General features: G+C 36.6%; 1 protein-coding gene across 1 annotated transcript; it reads right to left on the bottom strand.

The window, feature by feature from the left end:
* Nucleotides 1-7,734: 7,734 nt before the first annotated feature.
* On the bottom strand, nucleotides 7,735-9,718 carry LOC100473724 (olfactory receptor 52N4). Its single transcript, XM_034667730.1, is given in 3 exon segments — nucleotides 7,735-7,766; nucleotides 8,787-9,277; nucleotides 9,279-9,718. Coding segments are annotated over 3 exon segments (963 nt in total).
* Nucleotides 9,719-21,634: the final 11,916 nt, after the last annotated feature.

The following is a 21,634-nucleotide window of genomic DNA, read 5'->3' as shown; positions in this document are numbered from 1 at the left end:
TTTATCTTTCTGCCTAAACAATTTTAAAAATTCTGTCTCTAGTCCCCCTTTTGTATTCCTTTAATACCTTAGGTTCTGGATAACAGATGGTGAGCTGAATGCAGTCTGGTCCAGGGGTTCAGGATCTTGGTTCAAAAGCATAGGCTATATGTACATGCACAGCCCTCAATTCCTAAGTCCCATGATACCTGTACTAGTGTATTGGGTGTTTAAGAAAAATGTCCTACATATCCTAAAGGGATGGTACAAAACTTAGAGACACAGATGATTGCGTAGCAATCAAGCTAACCCTTATGGGAAGAGTAAAAAAGTCAAAGCTTTCCATTCTTACTGCTATATGATGATACCTAAGTGAATTATTTCATATGCACGTGTGTGTGTGTGTCCATGCACACATGTGTGAGCACGTATTTAATGAAGAGGAATTGAACACAAGTTTTAGTAGAAGTGAGTGATGTTAATACTGCAGTTTTTTTTCCCTGTGAGGCCTTGTAGGACACATGGTGGAAGCACTTACACAGAATGTTTTAGTCCCTCACATATCCATCCACCCATTTCTTTTTTTATTCACTTATTTTTTAATGTCTCTAATTCAATAATGTCACTGAATACTTAGTCATCTCCAAGTCAGGGTAGTAAGAATAAAAAAGAGATTAGACAACATGAACCTTGAAAACTTTATGCTAAGTCAAACGATTCAGAGACAGATAGCCACATATTGTGTTATTCCATTTATATGAAATATTAGGAATAGACAAACCCATAGAATAGAAAGTAAAGTTTTGGTTGCCATGGGCAGGGTGAAGGAGGTGACTACTTAAAATGTATAGGCTTTTTTGGAGAGAAGACTAAAATATTCTGGAATTAGATAGTGGTGATGATTGCACAGCACTGTGAATGTACTAAAAGTCACTGAATGGTACACTGAACATGGTTAATTTGGGAGGCTCCTGGGTGACTCATTTGGTTAAGCGTCTGACTGTTGGTTTGGGCCCAGGTCATGATCTCATGGGTTGTGAGCTCATGCATCCTGAGATGAAGCCCTGCCTCAGGCTCGGTGCTCAGTGGGGAGTCCACTTGAAGATTGCCTTCCTCTACCCCTACCTCCACTCGTGCTCTCTCTCTCTAGTATAAATAAAATAAATCTTTTTAAAATGGTGAATTTCATATTAATTGACTTTTATGACAATTTTTAAAAAGTCACAAAGCTCTCTTACTGAGATTCTGCTGCTTTTTGGCTTTATTTAATTATTTGGTTTTGTGCAGGGTAGATTTTATTTTTTAAAAATTTATTCATTTGAGAGAGAACAAGAATGAGCGAGAGGGCGAGCAGTGGTCAGAGTCAGGAGTCAGAGGGAGAGGGCGTAGCAGGCTCCCCCCTGAGCAGGACGCCCCAACAGGGGGCTTGGTCCCAGGACCTCAGGATTGTGACCTGAGACAAAGGCAAATGCTTAACCGAGCCACCCAGGCGCCCCTGTGCAGTGCAGTGCAGATTTTGTTAAATAAAATAAAATAAAAAATAAAATAGAATAAAATAAATAAAACTTCCCTTTTTCCCCCTCACTTTTTTGTTTTTAAATTTAAATTCAATTAGCCAACATATAGCACATCATTAGTTTTTGGTGTAGTGTTCAACAATTCATTAGTTGCGTATAACACCCAGTGTTCATCACATCACATGCCCTCCTTAATGCCCATCACCCAGTACCTCCATTTCCACAACCCTCAGTTTGTTTCCCGGAGTCAAGGGTCTCTCATGCTTTGGCTCCCTCTCTGATTTCTTCCCATTCAGTTTTCGTTCCCTTCCCCCATGATCCTCTGAGCTATTTCTAACAGTCCACATATGAGTGAAACCATATGATAATTGTCTTTCTCTGATTGGCTTGTTTCACTTAGCATAATACCTTCCAGTTCCTTCCATGTCGACGTAAATGGTGGGTATTCATCTTTTCTGAAGGCTGAGTAATATTCCATTGTATATATGAACCACATCTTCTTTATCCAGTCATCTGTTGAAGGGCATCTCAGCTCCTTCCACAATTTGTCTATTTTGGACATTGCTGCTATAAACATTGGGGTGCAGGCAGTGAGGTTGTAATGAGTTTAGCATACATCTATTCCCATAGGCTTCTACACAGAAGTTGATGAGACATATCTCAACCAATGAAGATGTTACTTGAAAGACACATACCCAGTGCAGGTTCAGTGAGTTAACAATAGGGCTACTACCACACTTCTACACCTACGTTTACATACACTTAGATCTTGGGGGGGGGCGCTCTTTGTTTGTTTAATTCATGACCATGAGATAAGCTGAGATCAAGAGACAGACACCCAACCACTGACACACCCAAGCATCTCAGATCTTAATGAAAAATGTGTTAGTTGAAAGAGGGTTTATACACTGTGTAGTTTTAATGAGTTAAGTATATGGCTATTCCCATATGCTTCTACATGTGTGTAAACACTTTATATTTTATTTCTTTTGATTTTTTTTTAATTTGAATATAATTGACACACAATGTTATATAAGTTTCAGGTATACAACACAGAGATCCAACATTTCTATACGTAGTGTTACACTCACCACAAGTGTAGCTGTCACCACACAACACTATTTATTACAGTATCATTGACTGCATTCCTTATGTTGTACCATTTAGTCCCATGACTTCCTCGTTGCATAACTGGAAACTGTATCTCCCACTCTCCTTCGCCCATTTGGCCCATCCCCCCACCTTCTTGCCCTCTGGCAACTACCAGTTTGCTTTCTGTATTTATGGGTCTGATTTTGCTTTTTGTTTGTTTGTGAATTCATTTCTTTTTTTAAGATTCCACACATAAGTGAAATCGTATGTATTTGTCTTTCTCAGTCTAACTTAATTTCACTTAGAATAATGCCCTCAAATCCATCCATATTGTCTCAAATGGCAAGATCTCATTCTTTTTAATAGTTGCATATTTTCTTGTTATATATATCACATCTTCCATATCCATTCATCTGTCAATGGACACTTAAGTTGCTTCCATATTTTGACTCCCGTAAATAATGTTGCAATAAATAGAGGGGTGCATGCACCATTCCAAATCAGTGTTTTTGTTTTCATTGGATAAATACCAGAAGTGGAATTATTGTATCATATGGAATTTCTGTTTTTAATTTTTGAGGAAACTTCATACTGTTTTATACAGTGGCTCAACTATTTTTCTGGATAAGTATTCCCCTAGTTGCTGCCAACTTTTAGGTAGTATCAAGAAGGTGAGAAAGTTGATTTTGACTGCTGTTTTTTTTGTTTGTTTGTTTTGTTTGTTTGTTTTTTAGTTATCCATTGCTTTTATTAGGGACAAACTTTTTAATATTGTTATTTTGCCATTTTCACTTATGTCACTCACAGTTCACTGGTTTTTATGTGAACACAAGTATTTCTCCAGGATAAATGCCCAGGAGTGTAACAGTAAATTGTATGATAGTTCCAGTATTGTCTTTTAAAGGAACTGCCAAAATATTTTCCAGAATGTCTGTCCCACTTTATATTCCTACCAGTAATGTATTAATGATTCAGTTCCTCCACATTCTTGCCAGAATCTCATGTTGTTCGTAGGTTTTATTTTAAGTTGTGTCATAGTTGTGTAGTGATATTCTATCTCAATTTTATTTTCTATTTGTGTATGGCTAATGATGTTAAATGCTTTTTAAAATGTTTTATATAAATTAAAATTAGTAAACACATTGTGTATTATTAGTTCAAGGGTACAATTTAGTGATTCATTAGTTGCATATAACATGCAGTGCTCATTACATCAAGTGCACTCCTTAACGCCCATCACCCAGTCACCCCATCCTCCACCTCCTCCCCTCCAGCAACCTTCAGTTTGTTCCCTATAGTTAAGGGTCTCTTATGGTTTGCCTCCCTATCTCTTTTTTATCTAATTTTTCCTTCCCTTCTGCTATGTTCACCTCTTTTGTTTCTTAAATTCCACAAATGAGTGAGATCATATACTATTTTTTTATGTTATCTATTTGCCATTTGTATGTCCTGATCAATGAAATGTCTGTTTATATTTTTTGTCTATTTTCTAATTGGATTTTTTTTTACCTTTGAGTGTGTGTGTGTGTGTGTGTGGGTGAGTGTGTGTGTGAAAAACTGCATATGTGCGTTGGTTAGGTCTTGGAAATATTTTTCCCATTCCATAGCTTGTCTTTTCATCCTCTTAATATGCTCTTTAGCAGAATAAAAATTTTTTAAAAATTCTTAATATGGTTTATTTTTTCACTTTTTTTTTTCATTGTGCTTTGGTGTCAAGTCTAAGAACTCTGCTTAGTCCTGGATGGTAAAGATTTATCCCATTGCTTTTGGAAATGTTTTACAGCTTCAAATTTTTCACTTAAGGTCATGATCCATTCTTTTGAGATAGCTTGTGTGTAAGGTACAATCAACAATCTTGATTTAGGTCAACAGTGTTCTTAGTTTTGCCTATCAAGACCCAACTCTTCCCACAGACTTTATTGAAAGGCTACATTTCTTTTATTGAATTTCTTTTGTTTGTCAAAAATCATTGGGACATATATGTGGGGGTCTATTTCTAGGTTTTCTATTCTGTTTCATTGCTCAATGTACCTATCCTCTGTCAATACCACAGTCTTGATTTTTGTAGCTATGTAAGTCTTGAAATTGCAAAGACTCCATCCTCATTTCATTATGTGTTTTCAATTGTTTTAGCTATTGTCATTCCTTTGATGGTCCAAATAAATTTTAGAAAAATTTTGTCTATATCAACATAAAATCTTGCCTGGATTTTTATAAGAATTGCAACACACCTGTGTATCAGTTTGGGGATAACTGATATCTCTTCCCCCATGAATATTGTATGTCCCTTCATTTAATTGGATTTTTAAAAATTTCTTTAATTGGCAATGTATAGTCTTGTTAAATAAAATAATATGCATGTTAGTATAATATATAAAGGTAACTACCATTCCACCTTCTACTTCTGTGAGCTTAACTACATTAAAATACCTGATTTAGGGGCGCCTGGGTGGCACAGCGGTTAAGCATCTGCCTTCAGCTCAGGGCGTGATCCCGGCATTGTGGGATCGAGCCCCACGTCAGGCTCCTCTGCTATGAGCCTGCTTCTTCCTCTCCCTCTCCCCCTGCTTGTGTTCCCTCTCTCTGTCTCTATCTCTGTCGAATAAACAAATAAAATCTTTAAAATAAAATAAAATAAAATAAAATAAAATACCTGATTTAAATAGGATCATAACAATATTTGTTCTTGTGTGACTGACTTATTTCAGTAAACATAGTATCCTTAAGGGCTATCTATGACATAGCATATGACAGTTTACTTTTTTTATGCCTGAATTATATTACCTTGTATGTATATACTACATTTCTTTACCTAGTCATCTATCCATGGACCTTTAGGTTACTTCTATATTTTGGATATTGTGAATAGTGCTGCAATAAACATGAGAGTACATATATGTCATTGAGATCTTATTTTCAGCCTTTTGGGGTAAATGCTCAGAAGTGGGATTTTGGGATCATATGGTAATCCTATTTTTTAATTTCTTAAGGAAATTTTTTCATAGTGGTTGCACAATTTTTCATTCCCACTGGCCGTGGACATGGGTTCTAAGTTTTCCACATCCTCACGTAAAATTCTTTATTTGATTGATCTTATAGTTGCCATTCTAACAAGAGGAGAAATGATATCTCATTGTGGTTTTGATTTGCATTCTCCAATGATTAGTGATGCTGAGCATCTTTTCATACCTGTTGTTCATTTGTCTGTCTTCCTATTAAGCAGGAGTAGTGAAAATCATAAAATGTGTAGTGCTTCTGGAGTAAAATAATGAAAATGTTTCAAGTTATCAGGAATACAGAATCACATTTGCTATTCCTGAGCGATAGAGTTAGATGAGCACAGAAAGAAGCCTATTTAATTTGTTAACATGGAAGCCACTGGTGAAATTGACAAAAGCAATTACAGGTGATGGATGTGATAACAAAAAGACCAATTAGAGGGAGAACGATTTCAAGTTGAGAAAGTAAAGGGAAAGATGATTACAACTTGTTCTTTGAATAGGTCCTCAAGAGGGCATGACCCCAGGTTGACCTGAGCACTGAAACCAGGCAATTGTAGGCTCCTCATGCTCTCCCCTGTCCTTGGACTGTGCATTGCACTTGCCTCCCCCACACTAGAAGCTACCTTAAAGACACAACCTTAAGACAGTAATGTGCTGCTGAGACCATCTGGATGGTATGCGTGACTGAACCCAGTTAAGACCTCCATATAAACGCTTAAGATTCTGGCCAGCAGGGACAAAGAGCTCGTCATCTTGCAACCACCCAAGTTTTGTACATATGTTCCCTGGCTTATTAAAACTGTCACCTACCAATCTGTAGTGGTCTGCTTCTCACTTCAGTTTCTGCTTGCTCTCTATGTACAAAAGCCAGTTTATGGACCAACACTTGTTCTAGAAGTTTTGAAGTCAAGGTAAGCAGAGAACTAGGGTAAAAAGTGGAAGGTGGTTATATATTAGAGGAGGGTGTTGTTTTGTAAGATTTTAAAATGTGAGATTATAAAGAAGGACCAATTAAGTAACTAAATGTAATTTGATTGGTATAGTTAACTAAACTGGGCAGAGATAATAGGTATTCTTTTAAGTTGGACAAAGAAATATAAGAATAAAAATTCAGGGGCGCCTCGGTGGCACAGCAGTTAAGCGTCTGCCTTCGGCTCAGGGCGTGATCCCGGCGTTATGGGATCGAGCCCCACATGAGGCTCCTCCCGCTATGAGCCTGCTTCTTCCTCTGCCACTCCCCCTGCTTGTGTTCCCTCTCTCGCTGGCTGTCTCTATCTCTGTCAAATAAATAAATAAAATCTTTAAAAAACAAAAAAGAATAAAAATTCAGCTTATTCTATATTCCTTACAAAATTGGCTCAGATCACGAGACATTAGTATAAAAGTACTATTTCTTTCAGTCTTTCATTTGTTCATTAAAGAATCTTAAATATTAGAAAGAGATAATTAATTTTATTTATTAGGTTCACAACTGTAGATAAGAGGAAACAAGTTGATTTTGATCCCCTCTCATGCTGCTTATAAAACATTGTACTGTGCGTTATATTTGGTTAAGAGATCTATCCACCTGAACCTACAGATTGTGTGCATTCAAAGGTCCTCTTGAAGTAAACTGGGTATCAGATTAGTCAGTCATGAAAAAATGTGTGTGTCATGGTTAGGAGAGATTATTCAGCCAGATTATCTCAGACGTCCAGAGACTTAAAATTCATTACATTAATGACTTCATATATAGGATAATCTATAGTTTCTCTTTCAGGAAGAAGTCATTGAAAAAACAGATTTTAGTAGTGATTAAAAGTATATAACACAAATTTTCCAGAGGAAAGAAACAACCAGTTTTCAATGTAGAAATTATAATAGCTATTTGGAAACAGGATCACCTACTCTCACTTTATTTTTTAATGAAAGTGGGCTAATGAGGGTTTTTCAAAGATATGTATTCCTTCTCACAGAACTGAGAAGGAAAAAAATTCATAGGAAGTTTGGTTGGCAGACCAGTTGAGATTCTCAAGGCACGTATTTAGAAATACATCATACAACAAGCTCCAACTCATGATCAAAATAGTATTTCCTGAAATATTTTACATCTCTTGCCTAAACAGGTCTCTGTCATGGAAATGTCTTTTTTTTTAACATCTTGTTTATATATCATGGGATTTGATGTCCTTAGAACCTGAAACAATCCTTATGACACAGTCTCGTATCTGCATAAATTATGAACATCAGAGAAAAGTAATTTTTAGAAGTTGGGCAGGAAAAATCAACTTGCAATCTTCTTTATGCTATCTGTGTCAATGGTGTAAAACTAGCATTATTTGTAGTTTCTTCATGTTAATTTAGAAAGAACTTGAATATTGTACAGAAAATATTCAAGCAATTCTTAGTTCAATTCTCAGCTCAAAAGAAGAGAAGTAACTACTGCTCCCCATAGGCCGTACTTGTAGAAATACATTTATTGTATTTTGTAGTGGTCATTAATATCTGTCATTATATATATTTCAAAAGTGTTGTAATCTTATTCATAGCTCCTTCCAAACTGTGCATTTTTTGAAAGCCTCCTTGAAGACAAAAGACAACCCACCAACTGGAAAGGAAGCAATTACCTGAATGTCTCATGCTAGAACAGACCCAGTCAGGTACAGGGTCACCAAGGTTCTCATAAGACCCCAGAGGCTTACACTTCATACACAGAAGACTTTCTAGTTTCATCTTTAGAAGTTGCTAAGAAAACAGGATTTTTGTGAATAATGAGACTATATATTTTTTTCCAGGGTTAAATTTTAGTTATCCATCTAGAAATTCCATTTACAATTAAAAAGAAATAGAACAATTTGGGTCATCTAACCCCAGATCATTAGTTTCACTTGATTCAATTTTCTGGATAATTGCCCCAGCTTCTCATTAGTACTTTTCTTTCTTGGAACCTAATATTACTGAGTCCTGGAAGTAAAGTTACACAGAAAACCTGGAGGTGAAAACCTCATATGGAGGGTGACAAGGCATGAAAAATTACTTTGGTATTCTGAAGAAAATTTAATGGGAATGAACTACTTTCATCATGTTTACCTGGAAAAATCTATATACCTATTCTTGGAAATTCTCTTGCCTAAACAGAGAGAAACATTCTTTCCCTTGCATTCCAACTCAGGCAAATATCCCTTTCATTTGGTCTGGGATTTGATGTCCTTAGAACCTGAAACAATCCTTATGACACAGTCTCGTATCTGCTTGGTTTTCACCCCATAGACAATAGGGTTCATGGTGGGAGGCAAGAGCAGATAAACATTGGCCACAATGATGTGGCAAGATGGAGGGATCGTGTGGCCCCCAAAGCGGTGGGAAAAGAAGGAGAAGAAGGCTGGACTGTAGGAGAAAACAATGGCACAGATGTGGGCAGTGCAGGTGCTGAAGGCCTTCTGTCGAGCATCTGCTGAAGAGAGGCTGACCACTGCCCGGAGGATCATGGTGTAGGAGACTGTGATGCACAGGATGTCAAAGCCCCCAATCAGGAGGGCAACCATCAGACCGTAGATGGCATTGGCCTTGATATTTCCACAGGATAACTTGGCCACAGACATGTGGTCACAGTAGGTGTGGGGAATTACATTCCCTCTGCAGTAGGGCAGGCGCTTGGTGAGGAAAGTGAAGGGAATGATGAGCAACACCCCTCTCAGGAAAGTAGCACCCAACCTTTGCAATGACAGGATTGGTGAGGATAGTTGAGTACCGCAGTGGGTAGCAGATGGCCACATAGCGGTCTAGGGCCATAAGCATGAGCACCCCAGACTCCATCCCTGTGAAGGTGTGGACGAAGAACATCTGGACCAGACATTCATTAAAGCTGATTTCCTTAAGATGGAGCCAGAAGATGCAGAGAGCTTTAGGAATTGTACTAGAGCACATGACAATATCAGTTAGGGAAAGCATAGCTAGAAAGTAATACATGGGTCTGTGCAATGAATCCTCATAGCGGATGAGGTAGAGCAGCCCACAATTCCCTACCATGGCCACCACATACATGGAGCAGAATGGGAAGGAAATCCACATGTGTATATCTTCCAGTCCTGGGACTCCACTAAGAATGAATGAGGCTGGGGTCCAGTTTGTTTCATTCAACATTAGCATGATGAATTAGGGCTAAAATTCATGTGTGTTTTCTAGAGTAAGAAAAAGAGAAGGAAAATATACTTTATGGCTACTGTCTTCCTCTCACACCCATGTTAAAATTCCATAGTGCATTTTAATGATCAACCAAATTTTCTGAGAGTCAGGGATTAGTGGTTTTTTTGTATATTTGCTGTTTATTAATTAAAGTATCTATTCATCTAACAAATTCTTATTAAACAATCCAAGTTCTCACCACAGATACTACTCCTACATTATTTTTTTAAAGATTCCAATCCTCACAGATTTATAATCAAGTGTAACTCTGTTATGACTTCTCCTAAGGGCTTTTGTTAGAATACCTTACTTACCTATTAATAAGTGTATGCATCTCCCCGTTGATGTGATCTCGAAAAGAGTTCTTTGATTACATCACCAATGACCCAACAGGTATCATCATTTTATATTCATGTTGTTAATTGATGGCCAATAATTATTTTTGATTACTAAGTTACTGTTTGAAGTATTTGTAAACATTATATCACTTTTCCCCAATGGATCTTGGGATCTCCCAATTCAGTAAAATTTTTAATTCACTCTTCTCACTTTTAGGACACCTCATTTTTCTCCTGTACCTATTTATGCTTTTAAATTTATATTCAGAATAAACTTCTAATTAAACCTAGAGAACAGCTAATGTTGCTTCAGATGCTGAATCTGTCACTGGTAACAAATCACTTCTTTCCTTCTGTCTTTCTACCAATCTGTTTTTCCTTCAGACATTGCCCTCTGAGATTATCTGGTGTCTATGGCAAAACAGAAAACAAATAAGCAAAATAAATAGTACCTTCATATTATTATTAAAGGCAAGGATACATCTTTCCTCCAGTATGCTAGTTACTCCAGTAATACTTATAATTCGATAAGATGTTGACATCAACGATTTTTATTGTACTCATCTGTTCTTTCTGACTTGGTTTACAGTTTTTCCAAACATTAGCAATGGAACCCATTTTAGTTGGGTTCTAGTGGGAGCTAATATAAATGAAATTTAATACTTCTAGCCACATATCAAATTCATTTTTTTCCAAGAGAAAAATTCATTAATCCCAAATTCTGTACTAACAACTAAACTTCATTTTCAAGTTAACTAAATATTGGGGGTAGATAAATAGCATCTCATTCTTTCATTAATCTCTTCCTTCCTCATAAATATTTACTGAGGACTCGCAATGTGGTGATGTGGGGAACGAGACCCAGTTTCATCCTTTCAAGAATTCCGAGTTTAATGGAGAGACCAAAGATGGGGCGCCTGGGTGGCACAGCGGTTGGGCATCTGTCTTCGGCTCAGGGCGTGATCCCAGCGTTATGGGATGGAGCCCCACATCAGGCTCCTCCACTAGGAGCCTGCTTCTTCCTCTCCCACTCCCCCTGCTTGTGTTCCCTCTCTCGCTGGCTGGCTGTCTCTGTCAAATAAATAAATAAAATCTTTCAAAAAAAAAAAATGGAGAGACCAAAGGGCACACAAATAACGACAGGAAACATAACAAAAACTAAAATAGAGGTGTGTACAAGATCCAAAATAAGCACTACTTTAGTAAAGTGGATGTGCATTTTTGGAGTGTTTGGAGGAGATATTAGTGATTGACAGGACCATGATGAAGAGAAGGTGCTTGCTATCTATTTTGAAGGAACACAAGGTGTAAGGGAGATACCTTTGTCAAAGGAATTCCAGAGGGAAAAAGTCAGTATGTGTAGAAATCAAAACAAAAACAAGCAAACGAACAAAGAAACTGAAAGAGTCGTGTCTGTGAGAATTCACAGTAGGAAGGGACCAAATGATAAACTGGACAATTGTCCAGGGGCTAGATCATAAAGACTCTTGTAGTTAGTTATCAGATAATAGGGAATTCCTTGATAATGGAGAGTACATAACAAAGAATTCACAAGAATGCAGAGGGTCAGGAGTGAACCCTGTGGTGCTTGGAAGACTTACTAAGCAGTGAGAAAGTCAGGATCCTCCTCTTGCCCCTCACGGGAGTACTCTCCAACACTCAGACCATTCCCAGAAGAGCGAGCAGACGGAGGTGGAAATCTTTGAGATATTGTCATCTCTGTTCAACAGGTAAGCAAAATAAGAATTAATGAGAGATGGAAGCTGATTAGAATGGCAGGTAATCATTTAGTTAGCAGACTCCAACAATAAGCAATTTATGGAAGATTTCTGCTTCCTGAAAGGAAAGGAACTTTGGCCAGGCTTCCCAGACAACCCAATTGGTTTCCATTAACCACCTTCTCAGTAACCCTACAATGACCAGAAACAGGAAAAGGTGCCTATGATTTTCCACAGAAAACTGTCAACTAATATGCTAGAAATTTTACCAATTTATTAGGCAGAACACTTTGAGCCCAGAACTGATTTTTGTAATTCACTTAATCTCTTTTTTGGAGGTGTTTTTGCTCTTTCAATGTCTCTAAGATCAGGTCAGGACAACAGGAGTAGAGTCTTGCTGAAATATATGGATTTTAACCCAATCTTTCCAATTCCTAAAGGTATACATGTGGACGATTTATAACTTCCTTAAAAATTAGATAACCTATCCTTTTATATATAGTAGTATAAAAATACTACTGTAAGAAATAGAGTCTAGAAAGCAAATCCTGAAACACAAATTAAGCCATCTAATTTATGACAAAGGAAACAGATTATGAACAAAAATCACATTTTCAAGGGGTCTTGGCTAGCTTAGCTTGTAGAGTTTGTGACTCTTGATCTCAGGGCCATGAGTTCAAGCCCCAAGTTGGGTTAGAGCTTACTTTAAAAAAATGGTATTTTCAATAAATATTCCTAAGTCATGGGTGTATGTGGGGAGAGAAAAGAAACATACCTTGTTCCCTAAATCATGTGATACACAAAATCAATCTTAAAAAAATATTAGAGACAGATATGAAATACAAAACATGTCTTCTTTGATATTTGGAGTAGGCAAAGATTTGAAAGCAGGGCACAAAAATTGCTACCCATTAAAAAAAAAAGATTAAATTGTTACAGTTAAGTTTTATTTGAAAGACACTGTTAAAAGTGAAAAGATAAGCCACAGATGAAGAGAGTATATTTGCAAAGCATATGGTCAACAAAACTTTCACATCCAAAATATATGAAATACTCCCACAATAAAAATAAACAGGTGGGAAGGGACAGATTACTATACATTTCACCAAAGAGGAACAAAAAAATACCAATAAACACATAAGGAAGCACCAACTTTTCTAGTCATTAGGAAAATAAATGGAAATTGAATCCCTCATGACATAACAATACATATCGAACTAAATAATTCAAATGAAAAAGACTAAAAATACCAAGTATTGGCAAAGATATGGAACAACGGCTGGTAAGAGTATAGAGTTGAACTATTTTGGGCTTACCTGGTGGTGATGAATATGTGTATGGCCATTAGTTCCATTCCTAACAAAAACAAGCACATATTTTTACCAGAACATATCAACAAGAATGTTTATTGCAACACGATTGTAATATATTAGTAATCAAAAACTAGAAAATACTTAAATGTCCATTAACGTTAGAATGGGTAAGTAAAATTTGGTACCTTTCCACGATGAAATTCTAGATAGCAATGAAAACAAACAATCTATAACAGCATGCGCAATATGGATAAATCTCAGTGTTTAATTTAAAAACCAGACACAAAATAGTGTGTCATGTTTGATGTCATTCATATAAAATACAAAAATGGATCAAACTAATGTGTGCTGTTAGCAACAGGGGAATGTTTTCCCTAGGTGGGAGAGAGTGGAAACTGGAAGGAAGTGTATGTAGAGGGGTTTTTTGAAGTGCTGCGAATACTTTTTTTTATATACAGTTGTGAGGTATATGAGTTGCAGTTGTGAGAATTCCTCAACATGTAATCGTGAAAATTGCATATGTATATTAGAATTTATCAGAACAAAAGAAAACATATTGCTGAGAAAATGAAGGAGATAGCATGGTAAAACACACTACCACATTTTAAGTACTCGATACCTGTATTTGTATATTCTTAGACTGATAGCAATTTAGGCATTTACAAAAGTTAACATCATAGAAAGCAATTGAATTTTCCACTAAATAAATTCTCTTCTGTGTTCCCTCAAAGGAAATATTAATTCTCCACACCATTAAAAAAAAAAAAAGACTATTTTAGCATCATCATCAAATAGGGAAAACAGTCACATGGAAATTCTGCATCACGTATGATACCAAGAGAGGACAATCAGATTTGCCAAAAGGTAACCTGATTTGGAATAGGAAGGAAACACAGGTCGAACATAGGAATAAGCATGCTCTTCAAGGACCTCTTCTTACATCATTGTAATGGTAGAGTTATACTAGGTGTCATAGAAGTGCCTGTTAATCCATCCTAGCCTCAGGAGAACCTTCTAAGAGAAAACACCAAGGGCTCTTAGACCTGAAGCATGAATAGGATGCTGAAGGATCAAAATGGAAGAGGCACTGTTCTCTCCTGTTGCTATTTGCTGTTTCCTACTCACATCCCACTGGTATTCTTGTCTTTGGAATACAAGGTCCTCTGTCCTTTTGTTGCTTCCTTCTAAGGCCCCCATCAAAGGTTTCCCTTGAAGAATGAATAGGAATTAGCCTTATTGTCTTGATTTCTGCACAGAAAGAACTACTTGGGTTGGAGAAAAAGATACTATATTTTTCAAGTATGTTTCCTTAGCTCTATTGCACTTTAACACTATATCCATGCATAAGAAGAAGGGAGAGAAATTAAGAAAAACCTAAGCACCACTAAATTAAAAACCGAAAATATTTTTCTGGGATTACAAATGCACTTTTTTGAAGGATGTGTTTTTAAAAAGTGCTAGATAACCATTCTCTTTATACTCCTCAATTTCCTTTTTATCTGCATAGCTGTAGTCATTAAAACTGGCTTATGCTTACACAAAAATTTAGGTCCCGTCTTCAATGTATTTGCAAAACTCTCCAAGATCTAAGTTAAAGATCTACGTGTTAACTACAAACTTAAACAGTTTTCTTTTTCAAAACAAATTTAAAAGAATTTCGATGCATCAGAATTCAAGTTGTTCTGCAAGGAAATTTGATTTATATTATGCTGCCATGTAGACAGGGTTACTGACATAGTCATATTAACATATGATTGGCACCAAGCTTATAAGATACAATTTTGATATCACCTGCTCTCTATCCTCATTCTTCACCCCTACAGGTAAGAAAACTTGTTTTTTCATTAGACCATCTTCAATTCTTTACAGCCATATTTTTCTTTTCATATGAGGATTGTTTGCTCCATGCTGTTTTTGCTACCCAAAGTCAAAGGAACAAAGTCACAGTTCAGTCTCTTTAGAAAATAATCAAGGAAAATTACACTATGATTTGGAGGATGAGTAGGGGAGGACAGGTAAGAAGCAAGAGGAAACTGGTCATTGATCTAATGGTGGAGAATGATTTTCTAACTATTCTCATTTTTCCTTGTCATGGGAGTGATTCAGGCCTAACTTCCACCACTACTGAATAAGGATTCCCAATAAGATAGAGAAATAATACAAAAGATCATAATCACAATAACATTATGCTGAATTTTAATGCCTTTTTGGGAAAACACACATTTAAGAAGAACACCCAATCCCACACAATATTTCGGCCTTCGAATTGTGTGAATGAAATCAAAGATTTATTTCTGGAAAAATAATAAGCAATTGATATATACCCAAAGCTCTTCTCCACTTTACCTTACTGCCTACCGTAAAAAGAAAGAAAAAAAATCCTGTCACTAGCCCCTCTTTTGTATATCTTTAATACCTTAGTTCCTGGATAACAAAACAGTAAGCTGAATGCAGTCTGGTCCAGGTATTTAGGGTCTTGTTGAAGGAAAATCACAATTCAAAAATAAATGTGCATGCGCAGAGCCAACCTCCAACTTCCTTGATATCTGTATTATTGAACTAAGCCTTTAAAGGAAAATGTGTGTCATGTGTCCCAAGGGAACATTCCAGTGTACTGGGGACACAGGGCTTGGTGTCTGGATCCTAATAACCTCAATGGGAGGAGAAAAAAAGAGCAAGAAATTTCCATTCTTAGTGCCCAAATATGGATAAATAAGTGAAAAATCTCACGTGTGTGCTTATGTGTTAATATGTATGTACAGGAAGGTAAAGAATGAAAATGAACACCTGTTATTTTTAATTAAAATTAAGAATTAATATTTATCACAGATTTATATTTCCTTTTTTCCCACTGCCCTGGGGAAAATCAGATCAAAAGCTCTTGAGCAGAGAATTTCTTGGATTCACACACTGATTCATTTTCTAATTTCTTCTTTTATTCATGTATTATTTCACCTCTTCATTTGATTACTATTTATTGAAAACTTTCTAGTCTCCAAGCTATGCTAGGAAGTATGTAGGCACGGCCCCTGGTTTAAAAGCTTACATTTAAGGGAGGAAAATGGTGACTACTATGGCAATCTAAAAAAGAAAGGAATCAAAAGTTTAGGGCTATTACACCTACATATTAAGTGAAGAAAAATTAGGTCATTATAGATCTCAACATTTTAGTGATACTGGTGCCCTTCTCACCAGTGCATTCCTTGGTAAATGTTGTGCCTTCAACACATGGGGCTTTCCCATAGAACAGAGTTCTCTGATGGCTTCTGGCTTTACATAAATACATCAACTACAGCATGCCTACTGCCTTTACCTTGTCATTGTTTTCTCTACTTGCTCCCAGGGCAACTCAGTCATTTCCACTTTCTCTAGGCTTCAAAGAGGCACTTTGTGTGTGAGTTTGTCTTATATCACAGAATTTTTACCAGGGTCTCAATATAGTATCTTCAGAAAGCTCCCCAATTCAATAAATTCTTGTTTATCCTCTATGTTCTTCTGTCTTACATTCTGGTCTCCTTGTTCAATGACCCTTAAATTCCAATGCCCTGGTTCCTGTTAATACACACTATCTTTCTCTTGCAACTCATTCATAGTGCAATCACATTGAGATTTAACCTTAGTTACCAGGTTGGCAACCTGGAGAGGGCGATGACCATATTCTTGTATGAGAGAGACGTCTTCATCGACTTCCTGCATGAGGGTAGCCTTAACTCTTATAAATAAAGGGGTAGACCATACTCTGAGGGTTCAGAGTTATGCAAAGCCAAACCCTTGGGGGCATCCATCCAGATACCCACATGCAATGTTTCAGGATCCCAGGTTTTCTAAACCAGAGACAAGCCGTTAATATAACAGACCTGCCTTGCTAAGTATTAAATGACTATTGGGTTTTGCAATTCATTTTTCAAGGTCAAATTCACTCCTCAGCTGTGTTCTTTTTAATTCAGGGTATGAGTCTCTGCAAACTCTTTGAAATCTATTGCACTTAAATTTACTATTGGTTAACTGCCTTCGTTTTCTCATTATTGCTTAACATGGTCTCAATACAACATAGTAATAACCAGTAAACTCCATGGTTCTAGCTATTGTTCTCCTCCCCCTAACCCCATCATTTCACCATCGGTGAACTCTTCAGCAAGTGCACCATCACCTTGTGCTAGGAACTAACTGTGCCTCCTTCTCTCAGATTGGGGTTCTTCTCGCCACTGTGAAGTGGGAGATCAATTTCAGAATTATTTCTAACCACCTATTTTCTTAAATCACTCTATGGTTATAGACTTCTAAGAAGCAGACTATAAGATAGGATAGACATTGAATAGATGTATTAGGGAAAAAAGCTATGAGGTGTTAAGGTGAAGGAAGCAAGAGAAAATGAAGAGAGGCTTTAGCCTTAGATACAGGTCTGACACCTATGGAAAGAGGGCAGTAAGGAAGGATTGCACAAGCCCTCAGTGCAACTCTGAGAATGCCACCGCCAGCTGGTAGAGAATCTTTGAGCAAAGTTGGAGACCATTAAAGGAGTCCCTTTTTGGGCAGGAAGGGCCTAGCTGAAGTTCCCCTGCTGTGTTCAGTGATTATTTGGGAGCACCCAAGGGAAGCAGGACCTGGTGTGAGTGTCGTTGTGCACCCAAAGGTGCAGGAGGTGAGGCCATCAGTCAGTGGAGTTTCATGTCAGGTGCTCTGGAAGGATCATGTGAAAGGGACACACCCATGACCACCACACTAATTATAATGAAATCCTAGACATTCCAAATTGAGAGACATTTTGCAAAATACCTGCCTCGTACTCTTAAAAAATGTAAATATCAAAGAAGTATGAGGAAATGTCCCATATTAAAATGAAAACATGGCAATGAAATGAAATGTCTGATCTTGGATTGGATCCCAAACCTGGAAATAATTGCTACAAAGGACCTTATAAAGACCTTTGACAAAATATAAATATGAACTGTGAGATTATAGTAAAATATCAATGTAATTTCTCTGATTTTTTGTCTGTTTTATGGTTATGTAAATCAATGTCTTCATTCTTAGAAAATACACTCTGAAATGTTTATGAGTAAACAACCAAATTATTTTCAAATTGTTCAGAAAAAATTTATGTAAATATACATATCTACAAATGGAAAGAAAGAAAAATGATAAAGTAAATGGGGCAAAATTAAACCATTGGTGGATCTGTGTAAAGAGTATACAAAATTTCTTGTTGTGGTCTTAATACTATTCTATCAGCTTCAAATTATATCAGAATAAAAGCTTCTTTAAATTTTGTCAGAGGTATTTACCAAGCAGTACAATAATTAAAAGGTTATTTTTTAGGATTTTGTAATATATATGTAATTTGTCAGCATTCAAAATAGTGTTATTAATTCTGTTATTTTGTTAGAGATATTTACCAAGCAGTACAATAATTAAAAGGTTATTTTTTAGGATTTTGTAATATATATGTAATTTGTCAGCATTCAAAATTTGTTATTAATTCTTCCTTCTATAGGCTAAGTAAATATTTATTTTATAGGTAAAATTTTATTTTAAGTGAGCTCCTAAATTTGCATGTGTTTCAGGCTCTAGAAAACCTGAATGCACACCTGACCACACGCATAGAGATAGAGAAAACTGACCTGCATAAAGAAAAAAGTTACGTTAATTCCCTCCCTCCCTGTCTGTCTCTGTCTCTCTGTCTCTGTCTCTCTGTTTCACTGTCTCTGTCTCTCTTTCTCTCTCATACTCACACACACATACACACACACACTCACACACATACAGGAGATAAGAAACCATGTAGCTCAAAGGAATAGGGAATATTTAGTTCATTATGGGATTCAAATTTCTGAATGAGAAATGCCAGTTTCATATTCTCCCTAGCTTCTAAAAGCATCTGTCTTTGTATTAAATCACGTATTTTTGACTGATATTGGTTTAAGGGATATTATGCTTCTTAAAGCCAGAAGAAACCCTCTTGATTCCCACACTCAAGATTATATCTGTACAGAATAAGTACTCTTATTTTTTTTAAAGATTTATTTATTTATTTATTTATTTATTTGAGAGAGAAAGAGAGAGCGTGAGTGGGAGGGGCAGAGGAAGAGGGAGAGAAAACCTGAAGCAGATTCCATGCGCCTCGGGGTTTGATCTCAAGACCCTGAGAATCACCTGAGCTGAAACCAGGAGTCAGACACTTAACCAGCTGGGCCACATGGTGACCTGAAAATAAGTACTCTTTAATTTATATCTTTATGCATTCTTCTCTTCCTCTTGCTTTTCTTTATTATATAAGGTCTTTATTTGGACTACTAGATTGAATTAGAATAACACTATGATCTTGAAAATCACAGCAAGTAGCTTGACAAAGCAAGAATACATTAAGTCCTACATATATATTTTTATTTTTTAGTGCTCAAATCTCCTTTTTTAGGTGTAAAATTGAATATATATATATATATATATGTATATATATATATAGTACATGTATCATACTTGCCTGCCCTATGCTGTTTGAGTTCTGAGCATACTCTCTACTCATAAGTGTAAAATTCAACATCATTTTAATTTTGAGAGTTTGATGATACAGATTTTAAAACAAACATGCATGTATCAAATCAAGTAGGTTTTTTGTTTTTATTATTTTGTAATCATTATTTATTAATTCAATTAATTAACATACAGTGTATTATTAATTTCAGAGGTACAGTTTAGTGATTCATCAGTTGCATATAATACCTGGTGCTCATTACATCACGTGTCCTCCTTAATGCCAATCACCCAGTTTCCACATTCCCCAATCCCCTCCCCTCCAGCAAACCTCAGTTTGTTTCCTATGATTAAGAGTCTCTTATGGTTTGTCTCCCTCTCTGATTTATTCTTGTTTTTTTTTCCCTCCCTTCTCTTATGCTCTTCTGTTTTCTTTCTTAAATTTCCCATATGAGTGAAATCATATGATAATTGTCTTTCTCTGATTGACTTATTTCACTCAGGTTATAATACCCTGCAGTTCCATCGATGTCAATGTAAACAGTAAGCGTTCATCCTTTTTGAAGGCTGAGTAATAGTCCATTGTGTGTATGTGCATGTGTGTGTATTTACATATTTATACCACATCTTCTTTATCCATTCATCTGTTGATGGACATCTGGGCTCTTTCCATTGTTTGACTATTGTGGATATGGCTGCTCTAAATATTGGGGTGCAGGTGCCTCTTCAGATCACTACATTTATATCTTTGGGATTAATACCTAGTAGTGCAATTGCTGGGTCATGGGGAGCTCTATTTTTAACCTTTTGAGGAACCTCCATACTATTTTCCAGAGTGGTTATACCAGGTTGCATTCCCACCAACAGTGTAAGAGGGTTCCCCATTCTCCACATCCTTGCCAACATTTGTTGTTTCCTGACTTCTTAATTTTAGCCATTCTGACTGATGTGAAGTGGTATCTAATTGTGGCTTTGATTGGTATTTCCCTGATGCCAAGTGATGTTGAGTAATTTTTCATGTGTCTGTTGGCCATTTTTATGTCTTCTTCGAAAAAATGTCTGTTCATGTTTTCTGCCCATTTCTTGTTCTTTGAATGTTGAGTTTGATAAGTTCTTTATAGATTTTGGATACTAGCCCTTTATCTTATAACACATTAAATCAAATGTTTTAAGACAAAACCTACCTATCAGTTGTTTACATCTTTGGTAAGAGGAAGAAGATGCAAAGATAAGGTACTTTTCCCACTCTACCTGCAATGTATATTTTTTACTTATTTTTTGCATAATTCTTATATCTTTTTACATATTTTTGCTCACCCCTTTTAAAAAGTATCAAAATCTTAGTAGCCTTGTTTAATGTAATCAAAATACTGTTTCATAAGTACAAAAAGGATCAGGTAGAATGAATAGTGTAAAATATACTGATGGTAAGAATAAAAGAATACGAAAAGCTTCTATAATATTCCACATAGGGAATTTTACGATTTTTTTAAATTTTTTTTTTTTTTTAAAGATTTTATTTATTTATTCGACAGAGAAAGAGACAGCTAGCGAGAGGGAACACAAGCAGGGGAGTGGGAGAGGAAGAAGCAGGCCCATAGCGGAGGAGCCTGATGTGGGGCTCGAACCCGTAACGCGGGGATCACGCCCTGAGTCGAAGGCAGGCGCCTAACCGCTCTGCCACCCAGGCACCCCGATTTTTTATTACCATAAAGATAAGCAAAGGATATTCATAACCATCTACCCTCTGATTCTCAAATATGAAATAGCACAGTGCATGGAAAGCATAGTTATTGTTTGATAACATTCATATTCCAATCATCTAAGCAAGTGCCTGGAGGTGGGCATTGTAAAAGGGAAAAAGATACATAGAACATAAGGGAAATGTCAAGAGCCCCATTTCAGGAGCAGAGAAGACAATGGTTCCTTCAGTAGACAGCTCTGAAGTCCCCCCCACCCCAGAGTGCAAATCCCTTCTTTCCTGCTGACTGCTTTGTGGGAGGTTTTGGCAGTATCACTGCTTTTTACATCTTGGAATAT

The sequence above is a fragment of the Ailuropoda melanoleuca genome, chromosome 8, assembly GCF_002007445.2.
Source record: "Ailuropoda melanoleuca isolate Jingjing chromosome 8, ASM200744v2, whole genome shotgun sequence".
Classification (NCBI taxonomy): domain Eukaryota; kingdom Metazoa; phylum Chordata; class Mammalia; order Carnivora; family Ursidae; genus Ailuropoda; species Ailuropoda melanoleuca.
The sequence above is the reverse complement of the archived record's forward strand: the minus strand, read 5'-3'. Positions and strand labels throughout refer to the sequence as shown.